This window comes from Anomalospiza imberbis, unplaced genomic scaffold, assembly GCF_031753505.1.
Source record: "Anomalospiza imberbis isolate Cuckoo-Finch-1a 21T00152 unplaced genomic scaffold, ASM3175350v1 scaffold_105, whole genome shotgun sequence".
Classification (NCBI taxonomy): Eukaryota; Metazoa; Chordata; class Aves; order Passeriformes; family Viduidae; genus Anomalospiza; species Anomalospiza imberbis.
The window spans coordinates 102,103-129,426 of NW_027099438.1; the positions used below are offsets into that span (position 1 = coordinate 102,103).

The 27,324-nt window shown below is 59.0% G+C and overlaps 1 protein-coding gene across 1 annotated transcript; it reads left to right on the forward strand.

The window, feature by feature from the left end:
• Positions 1–12,154: 12,154 nt before the first annotated feature.
• CTDNEP1 (CTD nuclear envelope phosphatase 1) lies at positions 12,155–25,135 on the forward strand. Its single transcript, XM_068177762.1, is given in 10 exon segments — positions 12,155–12,414; positions 15,348–15,414; positions 16,404–16,522; positions 17,640–17,711; positions 18,674–18,724; positions 18,726–18,791; positions 22,445–22,462; positions 22,464–22,557; positions 23,612–23,696; positions 24,926–25,135. Coding segments are annotated over 10 exon segments (735 nt in total). The 5' UTR covers positions 12,155–12,312; the 3' UTR covers positions 24,987–25,135.
• The last annotated feature ends 2,189 nt before the right edge of the window (positions 25,136–27,324 follow it).

Genomic DNA, 27,324 nt, shown 5'->3' on the forward strand with positions numbered 1-27,324 from the left:
CTTTCCCCTCCGTCCCTCCCCCCACTCTCCCTTTTTTCCCTTTTTTTCCCTTTTTTTCCCCCATTTTCCCAATTTTTCCACTTTTTTAAGGCCATTTTTATGAATTTTTAAAACTGGTGCTTTCACCTTTTCCCCTCCCCCACTCCCCTTTATTTTCCTTTTTTTCCCCATTTTTTCCTCTTTTTTTTTATTTTTCCACGTTTTTAGGCTCATTTTTAAGGATTTTGGGGCTGCTTTGAACCCCGCCCTCCCCCACATTTTCCCCCCAATTTTTCTGCATTTCCCCCCAATTTTTTTGGGTTTTCCCCCCATTTTTTCCCAATTTCTCCCTTTTTTTGGTTCTTTTTTGCAGTAATTTTATCCTTGCCCCTTCCCCCTCCTTTTCTCCCCATTTTTTCCCATTTTTCCCCTTTTTTAATCTCATTTTCCCGGGAATTTCCCCAGGTTTTTGGGGTTTTTTTCCCCTTTTTTAGGTCAATTTTAGGGTTTTTATTCCCAAAAATCGTCGCTTTTTGAAGGGGTCCGAACCCGCCCCTCCCCGCCCCTCTTTTTTCCATTTATTTGCTTTTTTTTTTGGGATTTTTTGGGGATTTTTTGGGATTTTTGGGGTTTTTTTTTTTTTTTTTTGGATAAACGTCACTTTTTGGGGGTCTCACACCCGCCCCTCCCCCCACCCCCGGCCCCTCCCCCACCCCCCTTTTGTAACGTTTATTTATTCAAATAAAAACGATTTTGGGACAAATGCGACTAAAATTTTTTGGGATTCGGGGTGGGGGGAAGGGGGGATGGGAGGGAAAATTTTGGGGCTTTTGGAGCCCAAATTTGGGTCCTAAAGTGGCTGAAAAACCCTAAAAAAAACTAAAAAACCCCCAAATTCTCAAAATTTGGGTCCTGTACCCCCAAAATTTAAATTCCTGACCCCCAAAATCCCTAAAATTTTGGTTCCTGACCCCCAAAATGCCAAAAATTGCGTTCTTGAACCCCCAAATCCCCAAAATTTGGGGTTCTGCATCTCCAAAATTCCCTGAACCCCCAAAATCTGCCCCGGGACCCCCAAATTTGGGCTTTGGACCCTCCGGGACCCCCAGATTCTCCCCAGAAATCCATCGGAGACCACAAAATCCGCCTGAGCCCCCCAAAATCGGGGCTGACCCTCCCCAAATTCGGCTCCTTGAGCCCCTGGGACCCCCAGATTTGGGTCCTGGACCCCAGAATCCCCCGAAACCCTTCCAGAAACCCCCAAAATCTCCCCAAAATCCCCCCCAGACACCTGAGAGTCCCCGAATTCATTCACTGCATCGCCTGAGACCCCCCGAAATACACCTGAGACCCCCAAAAATCCACCTGAGACCCCCAGAAATCCACCTGAGACCCCCAAAAATCCACCTGACACCCCCAAAAATCCACCTGAGACGCCAAAAATCCACCTGAGACCCCCGAAATCCACCTGAGACCCCCAAAAATCCACCTGAGACCCCAAAAATCCACCTGAGACCCCCAAAAATCCACCTGAGACCCCCGAAATCCACCTGAGACCCCAAAAATCCACCTGAGACCCCCAAAAATCCACCTGAGACCCCAGAAATCCACCTGAGACCCCCGAAATCCACTCCAGACCCCCGAAATCCACTCCAGACCCCCAGAAATCCACCTGAGACCCCCAAAAATCCACCTGAGACCCCCAGAAATCCACCTGAGACCCCCAAAAATCCACCTGAGACCCCCGAAATCCACCTGAGACCCCCAAAAATCCACTCCAGACCCCAGAAATCCACCTGAGACCCCAGAAATCCACCTGAGACCCCCAAAAATCCACCTGAGACCCCCGAAATCCACCTGAGACCCCCAAAAATCCACTCAGACCCCCAAAAATCCACCTGAGACCCACAAAAATCCACTCCAGACCCCCAGAAATCCACCTGAGACCCCAGAAATCCACCTGAGACGCCCAAAAATCCACCTGAGACCCCCGAAATCCAATCCAGACCCCCAAAAATCCACCTGAGACCCCCCAAAAATCCACCTGAGACCCCAAAATCCACCTGAGACCCCCAGGAATCCACCTGAGACCCCAAAAATCCACCTGAGACCCCCAAAAATCCACCTGAGACCCCCGAAATCCACCTGAGACCCCAAAAATCCACTCCAGACCCCAAAAATCCACCTGAGACCCCCGAAATCCACCTGAGACCCCAGAAATCCACCTGAGACCCCCAAAAATCCACCTGAGACCCCCGAAATCCACCTGAGACCTCAAAAATCCACCTGAGACCCCCGAAATCCACTCCAGACCCCCAAAAATCCACCAGAAACCCCAAAAATCCACTCCAGAACCCCAAAAATCCACCTGAGACCCCCGAAATCCACCTGAGACCCACAAAAATCCACCTGAGACCCCCAAAATCCACCTGAGACCCCCGAAATCCACCTGAGACCCCAAAAATCCACCTGAGACCCCAAAAATCCAGTCCAGACCCCCAAAAATCCACCTGAGACCCCCGAAAATCCACCTGAGACTCCAAAAATCCACCTGAGACCCCCAAAAATCCACCTGAGACCCTCGAAATCTACCTGAGACCCCCAAAATTCCACCTGAGACCCCAAAAATCCACCTGAGACCCCCAAAATCCACCTGAGACCCCCGAAATCCACTCCAGACCCCCGAAATCCACCTGAGACCCCAAAAATCCACCTGAGACCCCCAAAAATCCACCTGAGACCCCCAAAAATACACCTGAGACCCTCGAAATCCACCTGAGACCCCCAAAATTCCACCTGAGACCCCAAAAATCCACCTGAGACCCCCAAAATCCACCTGAGACCCCCGAAATCCACTCCAGACCCCCAAAAATCCACCTGAGACCCCCAAAAATCTACCTGAGACCCCCGAAATCCACCTGAGACACCCAACTATCCACCTGAGACCCCCAAAATCCACCTGAGACCCCTGAAATCCACTCCAGACCCCCAGAAATCCACCTGAGACACCCAGAAATCCACCTGAGACCCCCAAAAATCCACCTGAGACCCCTGAAAATCCACCTGAGACCCCCAAAAATCCACCTGAGACCCCCAAAAATCCACCTGAGACCCCCAAAATCCACTCCAGACCCCCAGAAATCCACCTGAGACCCCAAAAATCCATCTGAGACCCCCGAAATCCACCTGAGACCCCCAAAAATCACCTGAGACCCCCGAAATCCACCTGAGACCCCCGAAATCCACCCGAGACCCCCGAAAATCCACCTGAGACCCCCGAAATCCACCTGAGACCCCCAGAAATCCAGCTGAGACCCCCGAAATCCACTCCAGACCCCCAAAAATCCACCTGAGACCCCCAGAAATCCAGCTGAGACCCCCGAAATCCACCTGAGACCCCCGAAATCCACCTAAGACCCCCAGAAATCCACCTGAGACCCCCAAAAATACACCTGAGACACCCAAAAATCCACTCCAGACCCCCAAATATCCACCTGAGACCCCCGAAATCCACCTGAGACCCCCAAAAATCCACCTGAGACCCCCGAAATTCACCTGAGACCCCCAAAAATCCACCTGAGACCCCCGAAATCCACTCCAGACCCCCAGAAATCCACCTGAGACCCCCGAAATCCACCTGAGACCCCCAAAAATCCACCTGAGACCCCCGAAATCCACCTGAGACCCCCGAAATCCACCTGAGACCCCCGAAATCCACTCCAGGCCCCCGAATCCGGGGTGCGCCCGCGGCCTCGGTGTCCCCGGGGGGCTCGCGGGGCCGGAACTGCGGCAGAAATGGGGGAAATTCCCCCTCAAACCGGGGAAATCCGGGCTGGAACAGAATTTTGGCGTTTTTTTACCCTCTCCCCCCCCCCGGCCCGAATTTCGGGTTTTTCCCCCCGAATTTTGGGTTTCTTTTCCCGTCACCCCCCCAAAAAATTTTTCTTTTTCCACCCAAAACTTTCCCGCTTACCGCTCGCTTCGCCTTTTTTTATCCAAATCCAGAGGACTGGAGGCAAAATCCCCCACAGAAAAACGCCAAAAAACCCCAAAACTCCCCAAATTCCCCATTTCCAACATGGCGGCGCGCCCTGCCGTACGGTGACATCAACTGTGCGCCAGTTACGTCATGAAGAACGCGCCGGCTCGGACATGGCGGCGCCCGTTTCCGTACGGCAGTGTCGCGCGGGGGAAATGGCGGCGCCCGCGTCCGTACGTGACGTCATCGGGAGGCGCCGCGCGACGATGCTGGAGGCGCTGGCGGCGGGGGGCTGCTGCTCGTGAGGGGTGCGCGGGATTTGGGGGGAATTTGGGGATTTTTGGGGGTTTTCTGGGGGATTTTGGGGGGCGATGGCGGTTTGGGGGGGCCGGGGGGACGCGGCAGGCCGGAGGGGATTTGGGGGGACCCGGGGGGGGGGGGGATTTTGGGGGGATTTTTGGGTGGTCCCAGGTGTGAGGGCGGGGGGGGGATATTTGGGGAATTTCGGGCGGGTTTTGAGGGAATTCGGGGGGGGTGTGGAATTTGGGGGGGGTCTGGAATTCGGGGGGGGGTCTGGAATTTTGAGGGGGTCTGGAATTTGGGGGGGTCTGGGTCTGGAATTTGGGGGGGTCTGGAATTTTGGGGGGGGTCTGGAATTCGGGGGGGGGTCTGGAATTTGGGGGGGTCTGGAATTTTGGGGGGGTCAGGAATTAGGGGGGGTCAGGAATTTGGGGGGGGGTCTGGAATTCGGGGGGGGGTCTGGAATTCGGGGGGAGTCTGGAATTCGGGGGGGGTCTGGAATTTGGGGGGTCAGGAATTTGGGGGGGGTCTGGAATTCGGGGGGGGTCTGGAATTTGGGGGGGTCAGGAATTAGGGGGGGGGTCTGGAATTCGGGGGGGGTCTGGAATTTGGGGGCGAGTCTGGAATTCGGGGGGGGTCTGGAATTCGGGGGGAGGGTCTGGAATTCGGGGGGGTTTCTGGAATTCGGGGGTCACCCCGGGGGTCTCCCCCGTCCCCCCTCAGACAGCGCCGGGTCCGAGGGGCGCAGCCTCCTGAGGGCGATCGCCAGCGAGGCCGCGGCCAGGTCAGGGCCCGGGGGGAACTGGGGGGATTTTGGGGGATTTTGGGGAATTTTGGGGGGATTTTGGGGGAATTTTGGGGAATTTTGGGGGGATTTCGGGGGGATTTCGGGGATTTTTGGGGGGTGGGGGCGGTCAGGAGGAATTCGGGGGCGGTTTGGGAGGGAACTGGGGTGGTCTGGGGGCTCTGGGGGGAGGGCTTGGGTGTTCCTGGGAGGGTTTTGGGGGGGTCTGGGGCATTTTTGGGGCGGTTTTGGGAGCGTTTAGGGGTTTTGGGGCGGTTCGGGGATTTTTGGGCTGCTTTGGGGAGCTTTTATGGGTTTTTGGAGGTTTTTAGGGCGGTTTGGGAGGGGGTTTGGGAGTTTTTGGGGTTTTTTGGGGGGGTTTGGGGCTTTCTGGGGGTCCCGAAGAGCTCCGAGCCCCCCAAATCGCCCCCAGGGCCGAGCAGGTGCTCGTGGTGCTCCTGGAGGTGCCACGGGAGCAGTTCCAGGAGGGGCTGAGCCCCCTCGTCCGGGAGCGGTGAGTGGGGGCACAGAGCGCCCCAAAACAGCCCGAAACACCCTAAAGCCCCCTGAAACACCCAAAAACTGCCCCGAAAACACCCCGGAACACCAAAAAAACTGCCTGGAAAACCCCAAAACACCTCAAAAATTCCGAAAATCCCCAAAAGCACCCTAAAAACACCCCAAAAAACAGCGTGAAAATTCCCCCAACACCCCCAAAACCCTCTAAAACCCCCCAAAACCCCTTCAAGAAACCCCTCAAAAAACCCCAAATCCCCTGAAAACCCCCAAAAACGCCCTGAAAGCCCCCAAAACACCCCAAAAACAGCACCCTAAAACCTCCCAAAACCACCCCAAAAACAAAATGAATAACATGAGATCTCAAAAAACCCCAAATCCCGCCCCCAAACATCCCCAAAATGCCCAAAACCGCCCCCGGGCCCTCCAAAATCACCCAATTCCCCCAAAACCACCCCAAATTCTTTCCTGGAGCCCTTAAATCTCCCCGAGCCCTCCCGAATCCTCCCAAATCCCCTGGACCCCCCCAGATCTCCCCCGGACGCTCCTAAATCCCCCCGGAACCTCCCAGGCATCCCCAGATCCCCCAAATCCACCCCAAAATCTCCAAAGTTCCCCCCCGAACCCTTCTGAACCCCCCCAAACACCCAAAATCTCTCAAATGCCCTCAAATTCCCCCCAAAATCCCCCCAAATCCCCCTTAAATTCCCCAAAATCCCCCCTGAACCCCCCTCAAATCCCCCCCAGATCACCCCAAAATCCCCCAAATCCCCGTTAAATTCCCCAAAATCCCCCCCAGATCACCCCAAAATCCCCCAAATCCCCCCTGAACCCCCTCAAATCCCCCCTAGATCACCCCAACATCCTCCAAATCCCCCTTACATTCCCCAAAATTCCCCCCAGATCACCCCAAAATCACTCAAATTCCCCAAAATCCCCCCTGAACCCCCCTCAAATCCCCCCAGATCACCCCAAAATCCCCCTTAAATTCCACAAAATTCCCCCCAGATCACCCCAAAATCCCTTAAACTCCCCCAAATCCCCCCTGAACCCCCCTCAAATCCCCCCCAGATCACCCCAAAATCCCCCAAATCCCCCTTAAATTCCCCAAAATCCCCCCCAGATCACCCCAAAATCCCCCAAATCCCCCTTACATTCCCCAAAATTCCCCCCAGATCACCCCAAAATCCCTTAAATTCCCCAAAATCCTCCCTGAACCCCCCAAAATCCCCCCCAAATCCCCCTTAAATTCCCCAAAATCCCCCCTGAACGCCCCAAAATCCCCCCCAAAATCTCCCCTGAACCCCCCACATCCCCCCCAAATCCCCCCTGAACCCCCCAAATCCCCCCAAAATCCCCCAAACCCCCCTTAAATTCCCCAAATCCCCCCAAATTCCCCCAAATCCCCCCTGAACCCCCCAAATCCCCCCAAACCCCCCCTGAACCCCCCAAAACCCCCCCAAATCCCACTCAAATCCCCCCATAACCCCCCAAATCCCCCCAAAATTCCCCAAACCCCCCTTAAATTCCCCCAAATCCCCCCAAATCCCCCCCAAATCCCCCCAAATCCCCCCTGAACCCCCCAAATCCCCCCAAACCCCCCTGAACCCCCCAAAATCACCCCAAAATCCCCCCAAACCCCCCCTGAACCCCCCAAAACCCCCCCGTTTCCCGCCCTGACCCCCCCCCAATTTCCAGGCTGCGCTTCCGGGACCTTTTCGGGGACCCCCTGGGCTGGCTGGGCCGGGACCCCCCGGGCCCGGGGGGGGTCCTGGGGGGGCTCCTGGGGGGGCTGCCCTCCCCCCCCGGGACGCTGGTGCTGGACTCGCTGAGCTGGGCCCTGCTCCGGCTGCCCCTCCCCCAGCTCTGCCGGGGGCTGGGGGCGCTGCTGGGGGGGGGCGCCCCCGACGGTGAGGGGGGGGAGGGGATTTGGGGGAAAGTTTGGGGGATTTGGGGAGGGTTTGGGGGGGTTTGGGGGGATTTGGGGAGGGTTTGGGGGGGTTTGGGGGGGGTTTGGGGGGGTTCAGGGGGATTTGGGGAGGGTTTGGGGGGGTTTGGGGGGGGTTTGGGGGGGTTCAGGGGATTTGGGGAGGGTTTGGGGGGTTTGGGGGGGGTTTGGGGGGGTCAGGGGGATTTGGGGAGGGTTTGGGGGGATTTGGGGGGGTTCAGGGGGATTTGGGGAGGGTTTGGGGGGTTTCAGGGGGGTTCAGAGGGATTTGGGGAGGGTTTCAGGGGATTTGGGGAGGGTTCAGAGGGATTTGGGGAGGGTTTGGGGAGGTTTGGGGAGGGTTTGGGGGGTTTGGGGGGATTTTGGGGGGTTCAGGGGATTTGGGGAGGGTTTGGGAGGGTTCAGGGGGATTTGGGGAGGTTCAGGGGGATTTGGGGAGGGTTCAGAGGGATTTGGGGAGGGTTTGGGGGGGCTTGGGGGGGGGTTTGGGGGGTTTCAGGGGGATTTGGGGAGGGTTTGGGAGGATTTGGGGGGGGGTCAGGGGGATTTGGGGAGAGTTTGGGGGGATTTGGGGGGGTTCAGGGGGGGTCAGGGGGATTTGGGGGGAAATTTTGGGGGATTTGGGGAGGGTTTGGGGGGATTTGGGGGGGTTAGGGGGGGTCAGGGGGATTTGGGGAGGGTTTGGGGAGGTTTGGGGAGGGTTTGGGGGGATTTTGGGGGGGTTCAGGGGATATGGGAGGGTTTTGGGGGGGGTTTGGGGGGTTCAGGGGGATTTGGGGAGGGTTTGGGGGGGTTGGGGAGGGTTTCAGGGGGATTTGGGGGGATTTGGGGGGGTTCAGGGGGATTTGGGGAGGGTTTGGGGGGATTTGAGGGGCCTTGGAATGATCCAGGGGGGATTTGGGGGAGATCCTGGGGGATTCAGGGAGGATTTGGAGGCTGCGGCAGCGTTTTGGGGAGATGCTGGGGGGCTTTGGGAGGATTTTGGGGAGGTCTGGGGGCCTTGGAGGATGTTCGGGGGGTGCTTGAGGGGTCTGGGGGTGTTGGGGGGGATTTTGGGGGGCTTTGGGAGGATTTTGGGGGAGTTTCGGGGTCTTGGGGTGTTGCGATTTTGGGGGTTCCCCAATTTCCCCCCGTGCCCCCCCCCCAGAGCCCCCTCCCCGAATTGTGGCGCTGCTGCACCAGGACCTGCACCCCCCCCCAGTTTTGGGGGCTCTCGGGGGTCTCGCCCGGGCCCAGCTGATCCTGGGGGGAGCCCCCGAGACCCCCGGGGCCCCCCGGAGGCTGCGGCTGCTCAGGGACCCCCGAAAAGGGGGGGGGACCCCTCCAGGTGGGGGGGCTGGGGGGATTTTGAGGGGGTCTGGGGGGATTTAAAGGGGATTTTTGGGGGATTTTGGGGGGTCCTGGGGGGGGTTAGGGGGTCCCGGAGGATTTTCCTGGGTTTAAAAGGGATTTTGGGGGGTTTTAAAGGGGATTTTGGGGGGTCCTGGGTGGGTTTTGGGGGGATTTAAAGAGGAGTTTTGGGGGATTTTGGGGGGTCCTGGGGGGGCTTAGGGGGTCCCGGAGGATTTTCCTGGGTTTAAAAGGGATTTTGGGGGCTTTAAAGGGGATTTTTGGGGGGTCCTGGGTGGGTTTTGGGGGATTTAAAGGGGATTTTTGGGGGATTTCTGGGGATTTTGAGGGGTCCTGGGGGGATTTTGGGGAGTCCTAGGGGGCTTTAAGGGGATTTTTGGGGGGATTTAGGGGGAGATCTGGGGGTCCTGAGGTTTGGAGGGTAATGGGGGGGATTTTGGGGACATTTGAGGGGATTTGGGAAATCTAGGGGAGGATTTGGGGGGATTTTGGGTGAATTTTGGGGGGATTTTGGGTGAATTTTGGGTGAATTTTGGGTGAATTTTGAGGTGGATTTTTGGGGGATTTTGGGTGAATTTTGGGGGGATTTTTTGGGGGGATTTGGGTGAATTTTGGGGGGATTTTGGGGGTGATTTTTGGGGTGAATTTGAGGATGAATTTGGGGTGGTTTTTGGGGTGAATTTGGGGCATGCTGGTGTCTCCCCTCCCCCCAGGAGACCCTCACCCTCCTCCCCGACGGCTCCTTGGGGGGGCCCCCCCAGGCCGAGCCCCCCCCGACCCCCGGGGACCCCTCCCCCAATTGGGGAGAGCCCAAAAAGCCCCAAAAAGCCCCAAATTTTGGGGGGCCCCCCCATGACGTTCCGCCTGGGGCTGTCGGGGGGCCGAGCGGGGGGCGAGGGCGGCCCTGACCCCCCCGTACCTGCCCAGGTGAGTTTGGGACCCCAAATTCCCCTGAAATCACCCCAAAAATCCACCAAGAATCCCTGGAATTCCTCCCCAAATCCCCCAAAAAATCCTCCCGAAACTGCCCCGAAAAATCCCCTTCAAAATCCCCAAGAATTTGCTAAAATCCCCCCAAAATCCACAAAAAAAACCCTAAAATTCTTCCCAAAATTCCCCCAAAATTCCCCCAAAATTCCCCCAAAATCCTCCCAAGATCCCCCTCAGAAATCCCCCAAATTTCCACCCTACATTTGCTAAAGCCCCCCAAAATCCCTTACCATCCCCCAAAAGTCCTGAAAAGTTACCCAAATTCCTCCAAAACCCCCAAAATTCCCCAATTTCCCCAAAGTTCCTCTATTGTCCCCCAAAATTTTCCTAAATTCCCTCCAAATTCTCTAAATCGCCCAAAAATTCCCAAAAAATTCCCCAAAATTTCCCCAAGTCCCCAAATTTTCCTGGTAATTTTCCTAAATTCCTTCAAATTCCCCCAAATTCCCCCAAAATCCCCCCAAGATTTCCTAAATTCCCCCAGAATTCCCCAAATTTCCCCCCAAATTTCCCCCAGATCCTCCTAAATTTCCCCCCAGATTTTCCCAAATTCCCCAAATTTCCCCCAAATCCTCCTAAATTTCCCCCCAGATTTTCCCAAATTCCCCGAATTTCCCCCAGATCCTCCTAAATTCCCCCAGAATTCCCCAAATTTTCCCCCAAATTTCCCCCAGATCCTCCTAAATTTCCCCCCAGATTTTCCCAAATTCCCCGAATTTCCCCCAGATCCTCCTAAATTTCCCCCCAGATTTTCCCAAAATTCCCCAAATTTCCCCCCAGATCCCCCAGGAGCGACCCCGAGCCGCCCCCCGAGGACCCCGAGGACCCCGACGAGGACCTGGAGCTGTGACCCCCCCCCGGGACCCCCAGATTTGGGGGGAAAAAGCCCCGAGTGTGGGACCCCAATAAAGGAGCTGCTCCTCGCCTTCCCTGCCGTGGTCGTTTCGGGGGAAAATCCCAAATTTTGGAAAAAAAACCCCACCAGTTTTAGAGAAAAAAAAAAAAAAAATCCCAATTCTAGGGGGGAAAAAAATCCCAAATTTTGGGGGGGGGAAATCCCAATTTTAGAGAGGAAAAAATCCCAATTTTGGGGGGGGGAAATCCCAATTTTAGGGGGGGAAAAAATCCCAAATTTTGAGGGGAAAAGTCCCAATTTTAGAGAAAAAAAAATCTAAATTTTAGGGGAAAAAATCCCAATTTTGGGGGGAAAAAAATTCCAATTTTAGGGGGGGAAAAAATCCCAAATTTTGAGGGGAAAAGTCCCAATTTTAGAGAAAAAGATCTAAATTTTAGGGGAAAAAATCCCAATTTTTTCCCCGCAAAATTGGGATTTTTTCCCCCAAAATTTAGATTTTTTTTCTCTAAAATTGAGACTTTTCCCCTCAAAATTTGGGATTTTTTAGGGGGACAAACACTAGATTTAGGGGGAAATTCTCCAATTTTGGGATGGACAGATCCCAAAATTTTGGAGAAAGTTTCCCCAAATTTTGGGGGGAACATCCTCCAGTTCTGGGGGGAGGGGGCTCCCAGTTTTGGGGGCGGGAAAACCTCAAAAATTGGGGAGGGAAATCCCAAGATTTGGGGGGAAAAATTCCCAATTTTTTGGGGTGAAAGCCCACGGTTTTGGGAAGTGGGAGGGGCTTCGAGGTGAGGCCACGCCCCTCATTTGAATAGAATTGAAACAGCTCCTCTTTAATCAGAGGACCACGCCCCTCGGTTTGCACGGGAGGAATGTCAATCATGCACAATCTACTTTCCCCCTAATTTGCATAAATTTGCATAAACGGGTGAGCAGGATGGGCCCCTTCGGTAAGCCACAGCCCTTAATTTACATAAAGTTCTCCCAATCATTCATGAATTACCGTCAATGGAAGAAAACACGCCTCCTAATTTACATAAGCGAGCTGTCAATCACTCCACGTGTATTCCTTCCTATGGCTGAAACCACGCCCCTAATTTACATACAACCTGCCAATCATTTCAGTCTGTCCTGATCCCAATGTGGAAACCACGCCCCTTCATTTACATAAACACGTCCATCACCGCCCACTGGTTACTATAGCGACGTGATTCCCCTAATTTACATGGCTCCGCCCGCCAGCCACACCCCCTCCATTCGTTCCCATTCTCATAGGCTCCGCCCCTCCGTCTACGCCACGCCCCCTCCGTTGGTGTAGCTGGCCATGTAGCCCCGCCCCCTGTCGTAGCCCCGCCCCCGTGCGTGCCCCGGAAGTGCTGCTGCCGGAAGTGCCCCCGGGCGATGGCGGCGATGGCGGCGCCGGCGGCGGCCCCGGTTGAGCCCCGGTGAGGGCCCGGAGCCCCCGAACGCCCCCGGGCCCGCCCCCGGCAGCGCCCCCCAAGCCGGGGGGGGCCGCAGGCGGCGGCGGCGGCGGCGGCGGGGCCGCGGCGAAGCTGGCGGAGCTGGGCCGCGCCGCGCCCGGGGCCGGAACCGGGGCCGGTACCGGGATGATGCGGAGCCAGTGCCTGCTCGGCCTCCGCTCCTTCGTGGCCTTCGCCGCCAAACTCTGGAGCTTCGTGCTGTACCTGCTGCGGAGGCAGGTCCGCACCGTGAGTACCGGGACCGGCACCGGGAGGGGAACCGGGGATAACGGGGATAACGGGAGTAACGGGAACGGAGCCGCGAACGGAGCAGGGGAGCCGGGAACGGAGCGGGAATGGAGCGGGGGGAACCGGGGTTCCACCGGGATTCACGGGAGTGGAACCGGGATTCACGGGGATGGACTGGGGGAACCGGTAATAACGGAGCAGGGGAACCGGGAATGGAGCAGGGGGACCGGGAATGGACCGGGAATGGAGCGGGAGCGGAACCGGGATTCACGGGACCGGGAATGGACCGGGAATAACGGGAATGGAGCGGGAGCGGAACCGGGACTCCCGGGACCGGGAATGGAGCAGGGGAACCGGGAATGGACCGGGAATAACGGGAATGGAGCGGGAGCGGAACCGGGATTCACGGGACCGGGAATGGACCGGGAATAACGGGAATGGAGCGGGAGCGGAACCGGGACTCAGGGGACCGGGAATGGACCGGGAATAACGGGAATGGAGCGGGAGCGGAACCGGGACTCACGGGACCGGGAATGGAGCAGGGGAACCGGGAACGGACTGGGATTAACGGGAAGGGACCGGGAATGGAGCGGGAACGGCACCGGGACTCACGGGACCGGGAATGGAGCCGGGGAACCGGGAATAACGGGGATGGGGCAGGGGCACCGGGACCCGCGGGGATGGAGCGGGGAACGGGGTGGCGATAACGGGGGCGGGAACCGGGAATAACGGGACCGGAGCGGGGATAACGGGAATAACGGGAATGGAGAGGGGGCACCGGGAATAACGGGACCGGAGCGGGGATAACGGGAATAACGGGACCGGAGCGGGGGCACCGGGGATAACGGGAGGGGAGCGGGGATTACCGGGGCCGGAGCGAGAACAGGGTGGTGATAACGGGGATGGAACCGGGATAACGGGGACGGAACCGGGATAACGGGGATGGAACCGGGGATAACGGGGGTGGAACCGGGATAACGGGGGTGGAACCGGGATGGAACCGGGATAACGGGACCGGAGCGGGGATAACGGGGGTGGAACCGGGGATAACGGGGATGGAACCGGGATAACGGGGACGGAACCGGGATAACGGGGATGGAACCGGGATTAACGGGGATGGAACCGGGGATAACGGGGATGGAACCGGGATTAACGGGGATGGATAACGGGATAACGGGACGGAACCGGGGATAACGGGGATGGAACCGGGATAAACGGGGATGGAACCGGGATTAACGGGGATGGAACCGGGGATAACGGGGATGGAACCGGGATTAACGGGGATGGATAACGGGATAACGGGACGGAACCGGGATAACGGGGATGGAACCGGGATAACGGGGATGGAACCGGGATAACGGGGATGGAACCGGGATAACGGGGGTGGAACCGGGATAACGGGGGTGGAACCGGGATGGAACCGGGATTAACGGGGATGGAGCGGGGATAACGGGGACGGAACCGGGATAACGGGGGTGGAACCGGGATTAACGGACACGGAACCGGGATAACGGGGGTGGAACCGGGATTAACGGGGACGGAACCGGGAGGGCCCCGGGCTCCGCTCGGGGAGGAGGAACCCGGGAGGAAGCGGCCCGGGGGGGAACGGGAATTCGGGTTCGGGATCCGGGGATTCCTCGGGAATCTCGGGAATTTGGGAGTTATCGGGGATTTTGGGATTTTTGGGGAATTTTTGGGAATTTTTTAGGAGTATTTTTGGGGAATTTTTTAGGGTTTTTTTTGGGAATTCTTGGGGATGTTTTAGGGTTTTTTGGGGAATTTTTTAGGTTTTCTTGGGATTTTTTTAAAATTTTCTGGTTTCCTAGGAATTTCGGGGAATTTTTTCGGTTGCCTTGAGAATTTTTGGGATTTTTTTTGGAATTTTTTGGGGCGTTTTGTAATTTTTTGGAATTTTTTTTTTTAATTTTTGGGTTTTCTTGAGAATTTTTGGCTTTTTTTTTTTTGGAATCTTCTGGGTTTTTTTTGGGATTTTCTTTGGAATTTTTTGGGGAATTTAGGTTTTCTTGGTTTTTTTTTTTTTAATTTTTTTTTGTGTTTTCAGAGGTTTTTTGGTTTTCTTGGGAATTTTTGGGGATTGCTGGGAATCTCTGGGGGGGGGTTTTTTTGGGAATTTCCATGGAAGTTTGGGGGATTTCCATGGAAGTTGGGGGATTTTCCTCTGAGGGGGATTTTGGCCGGTGCGGGGGATTCTGGGCAGGATTTTGGGGATTTCGGGATCTTTCCCAGCGTTTCAAGGGGAATCCGGCCCGGGGGGGTCACGGGGGGTGGGGGAGGAGCTGGGAGGGCCCCGGAGCGGAGCCCTGGGAATTCCTGGGAATTCCTGGGAATTTGGGGGGAATCTGGGGGAATTTGGGGGAATTTGGGGGTCCTGAGGGGGTTCTGGGGGGTTTGGGGGGGATTTTTAAGGGATTTTTGGGGGGATTTTTAGGGATTTGGGGGGATTTTTAGGGATTTTGGGGGGGATTTTTGGGACATTTCAGGGGATCCGGGGAGATTTTGGGGTCCCCAGGGGGATTTGGGGGAATCTGGGAGGGATTTTGGGCAATTCTGAGGCGTTCTTGGGGGATCGGGGGAGGAACCGGGGAGAATTTCGGGAGATTGGGGCCCAGTTGGGAGGATTTGGGGGGTCCTGGGGGGGACTTGGGGGAATTTAGGGCGGACTTCGAGGGAGCTCGGGGGGAGTTTTGCTGAGATTTTTGAGGGAATTTTTAGGGATTTGGGGGAAATTTTGGAGATTTTGGGGGTCCTGACCACACTTTTGGGGCTTTTCCCCCCCAAAAAACGCCCCCGGGGGGCTCGGGAAGCTCTGAAATTTTGGGGTTTTTTTTTGGGGGTGGGGGATTTTTGGGCTGTCCTGATGGGATCTGGGGATTCCCGGATTTCGGGGTCCCCCCAAATTTGGGGTTTCCCAGGTGATCCAGTACCAGACCGTGCGCTACGACGTCCTGCCCCTGTCCCCCATCTCCAGGAACCGCCTGAGTGAGTCCAAAATGGGGAGAGAACCCCAAAAATCCAGGAGGGAACCCCGAAATTGGGGAGAGAATCCCAAAACTGGGGAGGGAAATCCCAAAACTGGGGAGGGAAATCCCAAAACTGGGGAGGGAAACCCCAAAATTGGGGAGGAAAACCCCAAAACTGGGGAGGGAAACCCCAAAATTGGGGAGAAAACCCCAAAATTCAGGATGGGGGAATCCGAAATTGGGGAGAAAAAACCCCAAAAATTGGGGTGATAACCCCAAAATCGGGGTGGGGAACTTCAACATCGGGGTGGGGAATTCCCAAAATTGGGGAGGGAAATCCCAAAATTGGGGAGGGAAATCCCAAAAATTGGGGAGAAAAACCCAAAATTCAGGATGGGGAATCCGAAATTGGGGAGGAAAACCCCAAAAATTGGGGAGGAGAACCCCAAAATCTGGGTGGGAAATGCAAAATCGGGGAGGGAATTCCCAAAATTGGGGAGGGAAATCCAAAATTGGGGAGAAAATCCCAAAACTGGGGAGGGAAATCCCAAAACCGGGGTGGGATATCCGGAATTCCAGAGGAAAATCCCAAAACTGGGGAGGGAACCCCAAAATCAGGGTGGGAAATCCAAAATTTGGGGTGGCAAATCCTAAAATTAGGGAGCGGGTCCCAGAATTAGGAGAGAAACAGCCCAAACCCCCAAATTTTTGCCCCAAACTCGGGGATTTTTGCCCCCAAACCCCCAAATTCTGCCCCATAACCCCAAATTCTGCCCCCAACCCCCCAAATTTTTGTCCCCAAAGCACCAAATTCTTCCCTCAAACCCCGAATTCTTCGCTCAAATCCCCAGATTCTGCCCCCACATCCCGAAGTTCTGCCTCAAGCCCCCAAATCCTGCCCCAAATTCGGGGATTTTTTGCCCCCAAGCCCCCAAGTTCTGCCCGAAATCCTCCAATTCTTCCCTCGCACCCCCGAGTTCTGCCCCAAATCTGGGAATGTTGCCCCAGACCAGGTGAAGAGGAAGATCCTGGTGCTGGACCTGGACGAGACGCTGATCCACTCCCACCACGACGGCGTCCTGAGGCCCACGGTGCGGCCCGGGACGCCCCCCGACTTCATCCTCAAGGTCTGGGGAAATTCGGGAATTTTGGGGCATTTTTGGGGGATTTTGGGGGTTTTTGGAAGGGATTTGGGGCAGGTTTTTGGGAGTTTTTGGGGTATTTTGGGGGTATTTTTGGGGTGCCCTGAGGCCCACGGTGCGGCCCGGGACGCCCCCCGACTTCATCCTCAAGGTCTGGGGGAAATTCGGGAATTTTGGGGGATTCTGGGGCATTCTGGGATGATTTGGAGGGGTTTGGGAGGATTTGGGGCAGGGTTTTTGGGGTATTTTGGGGTATTTTTGGGTTATTTTGGGGTGCCCTGAGGCCCACGGTGCGGCCCCGGGACGCCCCCCCCGACTTCATCCTCAAGGTCTGCGGGAAATTCGGGAATTTTGGGGGATTTTGGGGGGTTTTGGGGGGTTTTGGAAGGGATTTGGGGCGGGTTTTGGGGAGTTTTTGGGGTATTTTGGGGTATTTTTGGGGGTGCCCTGAGGCCCACGGTGCGGCCCGGGACCCCCCCCGACTTCATCCTCAAGGTCTGGGGAAATTCGGGAATTCTGGGGGATTTTTGGGGGATTTTGGGGTATTTTGGGGGTTTTGGAAGGGATTTGGGGTGGGTTTTTGGGAGTTTTTGGGGTATTTTGGGGTGCCCTGAGGCCCACGGTGCGGCCCGGGACCCCCCCCGACTTCATCCTCAAGGTCTGGGGGGAATTCGGGAATTTTGGGGGATTTTGAGGGGTTTCAGGTGAATTTTGGGATGCCTGGGGCCAATTTTGGGGATCCCAGGGCTGGTTTTGGGGTCCCTAGGGCTGATTTTGGGGTTCCCCAGCTCCAATTTTGGGGTTCCAAGTGATAATTTTGGGGGTTCCGGTGCCAATTTTGGGGTCCCCGGGGCTGATTTTGGGGTTCCCCAGCTCCAATTTTGGGGTTCCAAGTGATGATTTTGGGGTTTCCGGTGCCAATTTTGGGGTCCCAGCTCCAATTTTGGGGTCCCAGGTCAGATTGTGGGGTCCCAGGTCCAATTTTGGGGTTCCAAGTGATAATTTTGGGGGTTTCCGGTGCCAATTTTGGGGTCCCCGGGCTGATTTTGGGGTTTCCGGTGCGTATTTTGGGGGTCCCCGGGCTGATTTTGGGGGTCCCCAGGTGGTGATCGACAAACACCCCGTGAGGTTCTTCGTGCACAAGCGGCCCCACGTGGATTTCTTCCTGGAGGTGGTGAGTGACCCCAAAAAGCCCCAAATTCACCCCAAAATCCCCCCCAGAACCCCCCCGGGTCCCTTCTAAACCCTCCCAAAATCCCCACAATTCCGGGATTCCCGTGAGCTGGGGGTGTTGACGGCCAGCTCGGAGATCTCCGGCCCCAGACCCCGCCTGGGACCCCCAAAACTCCCCGAAATCCCCTCGAGACACCCCGAAATTCCCCAAGAATTCCCAAACTTCCCCCAGAATTCCCCAAACTGCCTGAAGTTTCCCAAGATTCGGGGAATTTCCCAGCTGAGCCAGTGGTGGGAGCTGGCATGGCCGGCGCGGAGATCTCCGGCCCCAGACCCCGCCTGGGACCCCTGAAATCGCCCCCAAATTCCCCGGAATTCTCCTGAATTCCCCGGAATTCTCCCGAATTCCCCGGCGTTCCCCAAAATTGCTGAGTTTTCCCAAATGTCCCAAATTTTCCCCGGGATTCCGGGTGAGCCGGGGGCGCTCGCGGCCGGTGCCGAGATCTCCGGCCCCAGACCCCGCCTGGGACCCCTGAAATCGCCCCCAAATTCCCCGGAATTCTCCCGAATTCCCCGGAATTCTCCCGAATTCCCCGGCGTTCCCCAAAATTGCTGAGTTTTCCCAAAAGTCCCGAATTTTTCCGGGATTCCGGGTGAGCCGGGGGCGTTCACAGCCGGCGCGGAGATCTCCGGCCCCAGACCCCGCCTGGGACCCCTGAAATCGCCCCCAAATTCCCCGGAATTCTCCTGAATTCCCCGGAATTCTCCCGAATTCCCCGGCGTTTCCCCAAAATTGCTGAGTTTTCCAAAAGTCCCGAATTTTTCCGGGATTCCGGGTGAGCCGGGGGGCGTTCGCGGCCGGCGCGGAGATCTCCGGCCCCCAGACCCCGCCCGGGACCCCCTGAAATCGCCCCCAAATTCCCCGGAATTCTCCCGAATTCCCGGCTTTCCGCGGGACTGCAGGTGAGCCAGTGGTACGAGCTGGTGGTGTTCACGGCCAGCATGGAGATCTACGGGCTGCGCCGTGGCCGACAAGCTGGACAACAACCGCAGCATCCTCAACCGCCGCTACTACCGGCAGGTGAGGGACACTGAGGCACGGGAGGGACACTGAGGGACACTGAGGCACGGGAGGGACACTGAGGGACACTGGGACAGGTGAGGGACACTGGGACAGGTGAGGGACACTGAGGCAGGTGAGGGAGATCTACGGCTGCGCCGTGGCCGACAAGCTGGACAACAACCGCAGCATCCTCAACCGCCGCTACTACCGGCAGGTGAGGGACACTGAGGCACGGGAGGACACTGAGGGACACTGAGGCACGGGAGGGACAGGTGAGGGACACTGAGGCACGGGAGGGACACTGAGGGACACTGGGACAGGTGAGGGACACTGAGGCACGGGAGGGACAGGTGAGGGACACTGAGGCACGGGAGGGACACTGAGGCACGTGAGGGACACTGGGACAGGTGAGGGACACTGAGGCACGGGAGGGACACTGAGGGACACTGAGGCACGGGAGGGACACTGAGGGACACTGAGGCACGTGGAGGGACACTGAGGGACACTGAGGCACGTGAGGGACAGGTGAGGGACACTGAGGGACACTGGGACAGGTGAGGGACACTGAGGCACGTGAGGGACACTGAGGCACGTGAGGGACACTGAGGGACACTGAGGCACGTGAGGGACGCTGGGACAGGTGAGGGACACTGAGGCACGTGAGGGACAGGTGAGGGACACCTGGGACAGGTGGGGGACACTGAGGCACGTGAGGGACACTGAGGCACGTGAGGGACACTGAGGGACACTGAGGCACGTGAGGGATGCTGGGACAGGTGAGGGACACTGAGGCAGGTGAGGGAGATCTACGGCTGCGCCGTGGCCGACAAGCTGGACAACAACCGCAGCATCCTCAACCGCCGCTACTACCGGCAGGTGAGGGACACTGAGGCACGGGAGGGGACACTGAGGGGACACTGAGGCACGGGAGGGATGCTGGGACAGGTGAGGGACACTGAGGCAGGTGAGGGAGATCTACGGCTGCGCCGTGGCCGACAAGCTGGACAACAACCGCAGCATCCTCAACCGCCGCTACTACCGGCAGGTGAGGGACACTGAGGCACGGGAGGGACACTGAGGGACACTGAGGCACGTGAGGGACACTGAGGGACACTGGGACAGGTGAGGGACACTGAGGCACATGAGGGACACTGAGGGACACTGAGGCACGTGAGGGACACTGAGGGACACTGAGGCACGGGAGGGACACTGAGGGACACTGAGGCACGTGAGGGACACTGAGGGACACTGAGGCACGGGAGGGACACTGAGGGACACTGAGGCACGGGAGGGACAGGTGAGGGACACTGAGGCACGGGAGGGACACTGAGGGACACTGAGGCACGTGAGGGACGCTGGGACAGGTGAGGGACACTGAGGCACGTGAGGGACAGGTGAGGGGACACTGGGACAGGTGAGGGACACCTGGGACAGGTGGGGGACACTGAGGCACGTGAGGGACACTGAGGCACGTGAGGGACACTGAGGGACACTGAGGCACGTGAGGGATGCTGGGACAGGTGAGGGACACTGAGGCAGGTGAGGGAGATCTACGGCTGCGCCGTGGCCGACAAGCTGGACAACAACCGCAGCATCCTCAACCGCCGCTACTACCGGCAGGTGAGGGACACTGAGGCACAGGAGGGACACTGAGGCACGGGAGGGACACTGAGGGACACTGAGGCACGGGAGGGACACTGAGGGACACTGAGGCAGGTGAGGGACACTGAGGCACGGGAGGGGACACTGAGGGACACTGAGGCACGTGAGGGACACTGAGGCACATGAGGGACAGCTTGAGGGACAGCTGAGGGACACTGAGGCAGGTGAGGGACACTGAGGGACACTGAGGCACGGGAGGGACACTGAGGCACATGAGGGACAGCTGAGGGACAGCTGAGGGACACTGAGGCAGGTGAGGGACACTGAGGGACACTGGGACAGGTGAGGGATGCTGGGGACAGCAGTGAGGGACACTGAGGCAGGTGAGGGACACTGAGGGACACTGAGGCACGGGAGGGACACTGAGGGACACTGGGACAGGTGAGGGACACTGAGGCACATGAGGGACACTGAGGGACACTGAGGCACGGGAGGGACACTGAGGCACGTGAGGGACACTGAGGCACGTGAGGGACACTGAGGGACATTGAGGCACGTGAGGGATGCTGGGACAGGTGAGGGACACTGAGGCAGGTGAGGGGAGATCTACGGCTGCGCCGTGGCCGACAAGCTGGACAACAACCGCAGCATCCTCAACCGCCGCTACTACCGGCAGGTGAGGGACACTGAGGCACGGGAGGGACACTGAGGGGACACTGAGGCACGGGAGGGACACTGAGGCACGTGAGGGACACTGAGGCACGTGAGGGACACTGAGGGACATTGAGGCACGTGAGGGATGCTGGGACAGGTGAGGGACACTGAGGCAGGTGAGGGAGATCTACGGCTGCGCCGTGGCCGACAAGCTGGACAACAACCGCAGCATCCTCAACCGCCGCTACTACCGGCAGGTGAGGGACACTGAGGCACGGGAGGGACACTGAGGGACACTGAGGCACGTGAGGGACACTGAGGCACGTGAGGGACACTGAGGCACGTGAGGGACACTGAGGGACACTGGGACAGGTGAGGGACACTGAGGCACATGAGGGACACTGAGGGACACTGAGGCACGGAGGGACACTGAGGCACGTGAGGGACACTGGGACAGGTGAGGGACACTGAGGCACATGAGGGACACTGAGGGACACTGAGGCACGGGAGGGGACACTGAGGCACGTGAGGGACACTGGGACAGGTCCCCACTGGGACAGGTGAGGGACACTGAGGCAGGTGAGGGACACTGAGGCACGTGAGGGACACTGGGACAGGTGAGGGACACCTGGGACAGGTGAGACAGACCTGCACAGGTGAGGGACACTGAGGCAGGTGAGGGACAGGTGAGACACGCCTGCACAGGTGAGGGACACGGGGGACGGGTGACACTGGGACAGGGGAGGGGCTGGCTTCATCCTCAGCCACGTTGTTCAGGTGGGTGGGTGGGCGTGTCCAAGGTGTGGGCGTGTCCAGGTATATGTCCCAGGTGGGGTGGGCGTGTCCCAGGTGGGGTGGGGCGTGTCCCAGGTGGGGTGGGCGTGTCCCGGTCGCGGTGGGCGTGTCCCAGGGTGGGATGGGCGTGTCCCAGTCGCGGCGGGCGAGTTCCCGGGCGTGTTCCAGGTGGGGTGGGGTGTGTCCCAGGTGGAAGTGGGCGTTGTCCCCGGTCGCGGCGGGGCGTGTTCCTGGGTGTGTCCCTGGGCGGGGGCGGGCGTGTTCCTGGGCATGTCCCGGTCGCGGCGGGGCGTGTCCCAGGTGGGTGTGGGGCGTGTCCCGGTCGCGGTGGGCGTGTTCCCGGGCGTGTCCCCCGGGCGTGTTCCCGGTCCACGGCGGGCGTGTCCCGGTCGCGGCGGGGCGTGTTCCCGGGCGTGTCCCGGTCGCGGCGGGCGTGTTCCCGGGCGTGTCCCGGTCGCGGCGGGCGTGTTCCAGGGCGTGTTCCCGGGCGCGTCCCGGTCGCGGCGGGGCGTGTCCCGGGAGCGTGTTCCCGGGCGTGTTCCCAGGGCGTGTCCCCAGGCGCGTCCCGGTCGCAGCGGGCGTGTCCCGGGCGCGTCCGTGACGCGGCCCTCCGCCCGCAGCACTGCACGCTGGAGCTGGGGCAGTTACATCAAGGACCTGTCGGTGGTGCACAGCGACCTGTCCAGCATCGTCATCCTGGACAACTCACCTGGCGCCTACCGCAGCCACCCAGGTACCCAAAACGACCCCAGAACGATTCCCGGAACACCCTCGGGATCTTCCCAGAAATTCCCCGTCCCAAAATTCCCAAAATCCACCCCAAAAATTCCCCCCAAATCCCCCTGGGGTCGCTCCAGCATCGTCATCCTGCAGAGCTCACCTGGCGCCTGTTGGAGCCGCCCGGGTACCCAAAACCCCAAAAATATTCCCAAATTTCCCAAAAATATTCCTAAAAATATTCCTGGGATATCCTCGGGATCTTCCCAAAAATCCCTGTCCCAAAATTCCCAAAAATTCCCCCCAAAAATCCGCCCCTAGTCCCCTCAAAATCCTCCCAGGGGTTTAGAGGCAGCCAAAAAAAAATCCCAAAATCTCCTGGGGAACCCCAAAAATCCAAAAAAATCCCCTGGGGACCCCCAAAAATCCCAAAAAATCCCCTGGGGACCCCCAAAAAAATCCCAAAAAAATCCCCTGGGGACTCCCAAAAAAATCTCCTGGAGACCCCCAAAAATCCCAAAAAATCTCCTGGAGACCCCCCTAAAACCCCCCCAAATCCCCTGGGGACCCCCCAAATCCACCCCAAATCCCCTGGGGACCCCCCAAATCCCCCGGGGACCCCCCAAATCCCCCCATATCCCCCGGGGACCCCCCCAAATCCCCCCAAATCCCCTGGGACCCCCCCAAATCCCCGCAGACAAACGCCATCCCCATCAAGTCGTGGTTCAGTGACCCCGGGGATCCCCAAATCCTCCCCAAAAAAAACCCCAAATCCTCTCCCAAAATCCCTTGGGGACCCCCCAAATCCCCCCCCAAATCCCTTGGGGACCCCCAAATCCCTGCAGACAATGCCATCCCCATCAAGTCGTGGTTCAGGGACCCCGGGGATCCCCAAATCCTCCCCAAAAAAACCCCAAATCCTCTCCCAAAATCCCTTGGGGACCCCCCAAATCCCCTGGGGACCCCCCATATCCCCTGGGGACCCCCCAAATCCCCCAAATCCCCCCAAATCCCCTGGGGACCCTCAAAAATCCCCCCCAAATCCCCTGGGACCCCCCCAATCCCCGCAGACAACGCCATCCCCATCAAGTCGTGGTTCAGTGACCCCGGGGACACGGCCCTGCTCAACCTGCTGCCCATGCTGGACGCGCTCAGGTGGGCAGGGGGCTCGGGGGGGATTTGGGGGGCCCTGGGGGGGGGGTCCGGGAGGGGGTTTGGGGGGTCCTGGAGGGGTTTTGGGGGGTCCTGGAGGGGTTTTGGGGGGGATCTGGGGGTCCTGGAGGGGATTTGGGGGGGATTTGGGGGTCCTGGAGGGGATCTGGGGGTCCTGGAGGGATTTGGGGGGCATTTGGGGGATCCTGGAGGGGGTTTTGGGGGGGATTTGGGGGTCCTGGATGGGATTAAGGGGGGATTTGGGGGGTCCTGGAGGGGATTTGGGGGGTCCTGGAGGAGATTTAGGGGGTCCTGGAGGGGATTTGGGGGTCCTGGAGGGGATCTGGGGGTCCTGGAGGGGATTTGGGGGGTCCTGGAAAGGCTTTTGGGGGGTCTTGGAGGGGATTCAGGAGGGATTAGTGGGGTCCTGGAGGAGTTTTGGGGGATTTGGGAGATCCTGGAAAGGCTTTGTGTGGGTCCTGGAAAGGCTTTTGGGGGGTCCTGGAGGGGACTTGGGGGGTCCTGGAGGGGATTTGGGTGGGGATCTGGGGGTCCTGGAGGGGATTTCGGGGGCATTTGGGGGGTCCTGGAGGGGTTTTGGGGGGTCCTGGAGGGGTTTTTGGGGGGATTTGGGGGGGTCCTGGAGGGGATTCGGGAGGGATTAGTGGGGTCCTGGAGGAGTTTTGGGGGGGTCCTGGAGGAGTCTTGGGGGGTTTTGGGGACATTTGAGTGGATTTTGGGAAGCTGGGGGAAGTTCCGGGCGGATTTGAGGAGAACTGGGGAGATTTTGGTGGGGGGATTGGGGGTCCTGGGGGGTTCGATGGGGATTGGGGGTCCTGGGGGTTTTTGGTGGGGGGATTGGGGGTCCTGGGGGGTTCGATGGGGATTGGGGGTCCCTGGGGGGTTTTTGGTGGGGGGATTGGGGGTCCTGGGGGGTTCGATGGGGATTTGGGGGTCCTGGGGGGTTTTTGGTGGGGGGATTGGGGGTCCTGGGGGGTTCGATGGGAATTGGGGGTCCTGGGGGGTTTTTGGTGGGGGGATTGGGGGGGTCCTGGGGGGTTTTTGGTGGGGGGATTGGGGGTCCTGGGGGGTTCGATGGGGATTTGGGGGTGATTTTGGGGGTTTCCCAGGGGATTTATTTTGGGGGTTCCCAGCTCCCTCTGCGCCCCCCCCCCATCGTTGTCTCTGGGACTGGGGGGGGTCTCACCGTGCGTCCCCCTCCCCAAATTCAGGTTCACGGCCGACGTTCGCTCCGTGCTGAGCCGCAACCTCCACCAGCACCGCCTGTGGTGACCCCGGAGCCCCCCGGGACCCCCCCCGGGACCCCCGGGATGGGACCCCCCGGGATGGGGACCCCGGGATGGGACCCCAGCTCGGGACCCCCGGGATGAGACCCCCGGGATGGGACCCCTGGGACCCACCCGGGATGGGACCCCCGGGATGGGACCCCTGGGACCCCCGGGATGGGACCCCAGCTCGGGACCCCCGGGATGGGACCCCCGGGACCCCCCCGGGACGGGACCTCCCCCGGGACCCGCCCCGGGCCGGACTCTGCGCCCCCCCCCCTCGTTTTTTGGGGGGGGGGGGGAGGGGGGAATTAAATTTTGGGGAAGGGGGGGGATGTGTTTTGGTGCCCCTCCCCCACCCCCGCGTGCCTGAATCGGGGGCTTTAGTGGGGGGGAGGGGCTTTGGGGCCGCCCCTCCCCCTCCCGGACAGACGGACACTTGGGAGCCCCCCCCGTGTTTTTAAAAGCTCTTGGTCCCGCTCGCGGCGTCTCTGTGGTTCCTGTGCCGCCCCCCAGACCCGTTTTTGGGGTCCCCGTGCCCCCCCAGACCCATTTCGGGGCTCTCTTTGCGCCGCCCCCCCCCCGCTTTTCCTCCCACAATGGTTCCGTCCACCGCAGCGCAGGCCTCCGCCCCTTTTTGTTTGACCACGCCCCTCCCTTTGAGCCCGCCCCCCGGCATTGATCACGTGGCGGGATGACGTCATCGCGCGAGCCGGGATTACCGGGAGCCGTTCGGCGGGCGCGGAGAACTGGGATGGACTGGGAGGGAACTGGGATGAACTGGGATGGACTGGGAGGGAACTGGGATGAACTGGGAGGGAACTGGGAGCGACTGGGAGGGAACTGGGAGGGAACTGGGAGCGACTGGGAGCGACTGAGATGAACTGGGATGAACTGGAGGGACTGGGATGGACTGGGAGCGACTGGGAGGGAACTGGGATGGACTGGGATGGACTGGGAGGTGCCAGGAGGGAACTGGGATGGACTGGGAGGTGCCAGGAGGAACTGGGATGGACTGAGAGGTGCCAGGAGGGAACTGGGATGAACTGGGAGGTGCCAGGAGGGAACTGGGATGAACTGGGATGAACTGGGAGGTGCCAGGAGGGAACTGGGATGGACTGGGAGGGAACTGGGAGGGACTGGGATGGACTGGGATGAACTGGGAGATGCCAGGAGGGAACTGGGATGAACTGGGAGGTGCCGGGAGGGAACTGGGATGAACTGGGATGAACTGGGAGGTGCATGAGGGAACTGGGATGGACTGGGAAAGTTTTGGGGGGAAGCTGGGAGCGCCTTTTCCCACCACGCATGCGCGGCACCGGAGCCCCGCCCCTTTGAAGCCCCCGCCCTTTGAAGCATCGACCAATGGCGGAGCTTCCCATCCCTCCTTTTTAAAGCCCCGCCCCTTGGAGCATCGCCCAATCAAGACTCTGCATAAAACCCCAGCTCTAAGAAGCCCCGCCCTGTCCGAACGTTGTCCAATCAAAACGCGCTCTCGTCGAGCCCCGCCCCCTGGCTCCCCACGCATGCCCCGTGAGGGCCCCAAGATGGCGGCGGCGGCGCCGGGAGGCGGCGGCTCCAGCGGGGGAGGGGCGGGGGCCGGGGGGGGCCCCGGGAGCGCCGGGAACGGCACCGGGATCGCCGGGAGCAACGGCGGCATGGAGGTGGATGGGGCAGGTAGCGCCAGGGAGCGGGCGGGGGGGTCACCGGGAACGGCACCGGGAATAGCGGTGGAATGGCAGCGGGATGGGCGAGATCGTGAGGGGAAAAAATTCAGGGAGAGCCCCAAAACCACTGGGAATGGCCCCAAAATGACCGGGAATAACGGGGAAATTACCGGGAGTAGCGATGGGATAATCGGGAACGGCCCAGGAATAACGGGAGCGGCAACCGGGAGTACCGGGAATGGCACCGGGATGGGCGAGATCGCGAGGGGAAAAAATTCAGGGAGAGCCCCGAAACCCCTGGGAATGGCCCCAAAATGACCGGCAGTAACGGGGCAAATACCGGGAATGGCCCCGGGAATAACGGGAACGGCACCGGGGGTGGCACCGGCATCGTGAGGGGAGAATTCTCAAGGGGAGCCCCGAAACCCCCGGGAATGGCCCCAGGAATACCGGGAATGACCCCAAGAGTAGCAGAAATTGCCCGAAAATCCCGGGAACAGCCCCAGCACCCCGGGAATAGCACCGGGAACGGCCCCAAAATGACCGGGAATAACGGGAATGGCACCGGGATGGGAGAGATCGTGAGAGGGAAAAAACTCAATGGGAGCCCCCCAGAATGACGGGGAATGACCCCAAAATCCCCGGGAATGGCCCCAGAATGACCGGGAATGGCTCCAA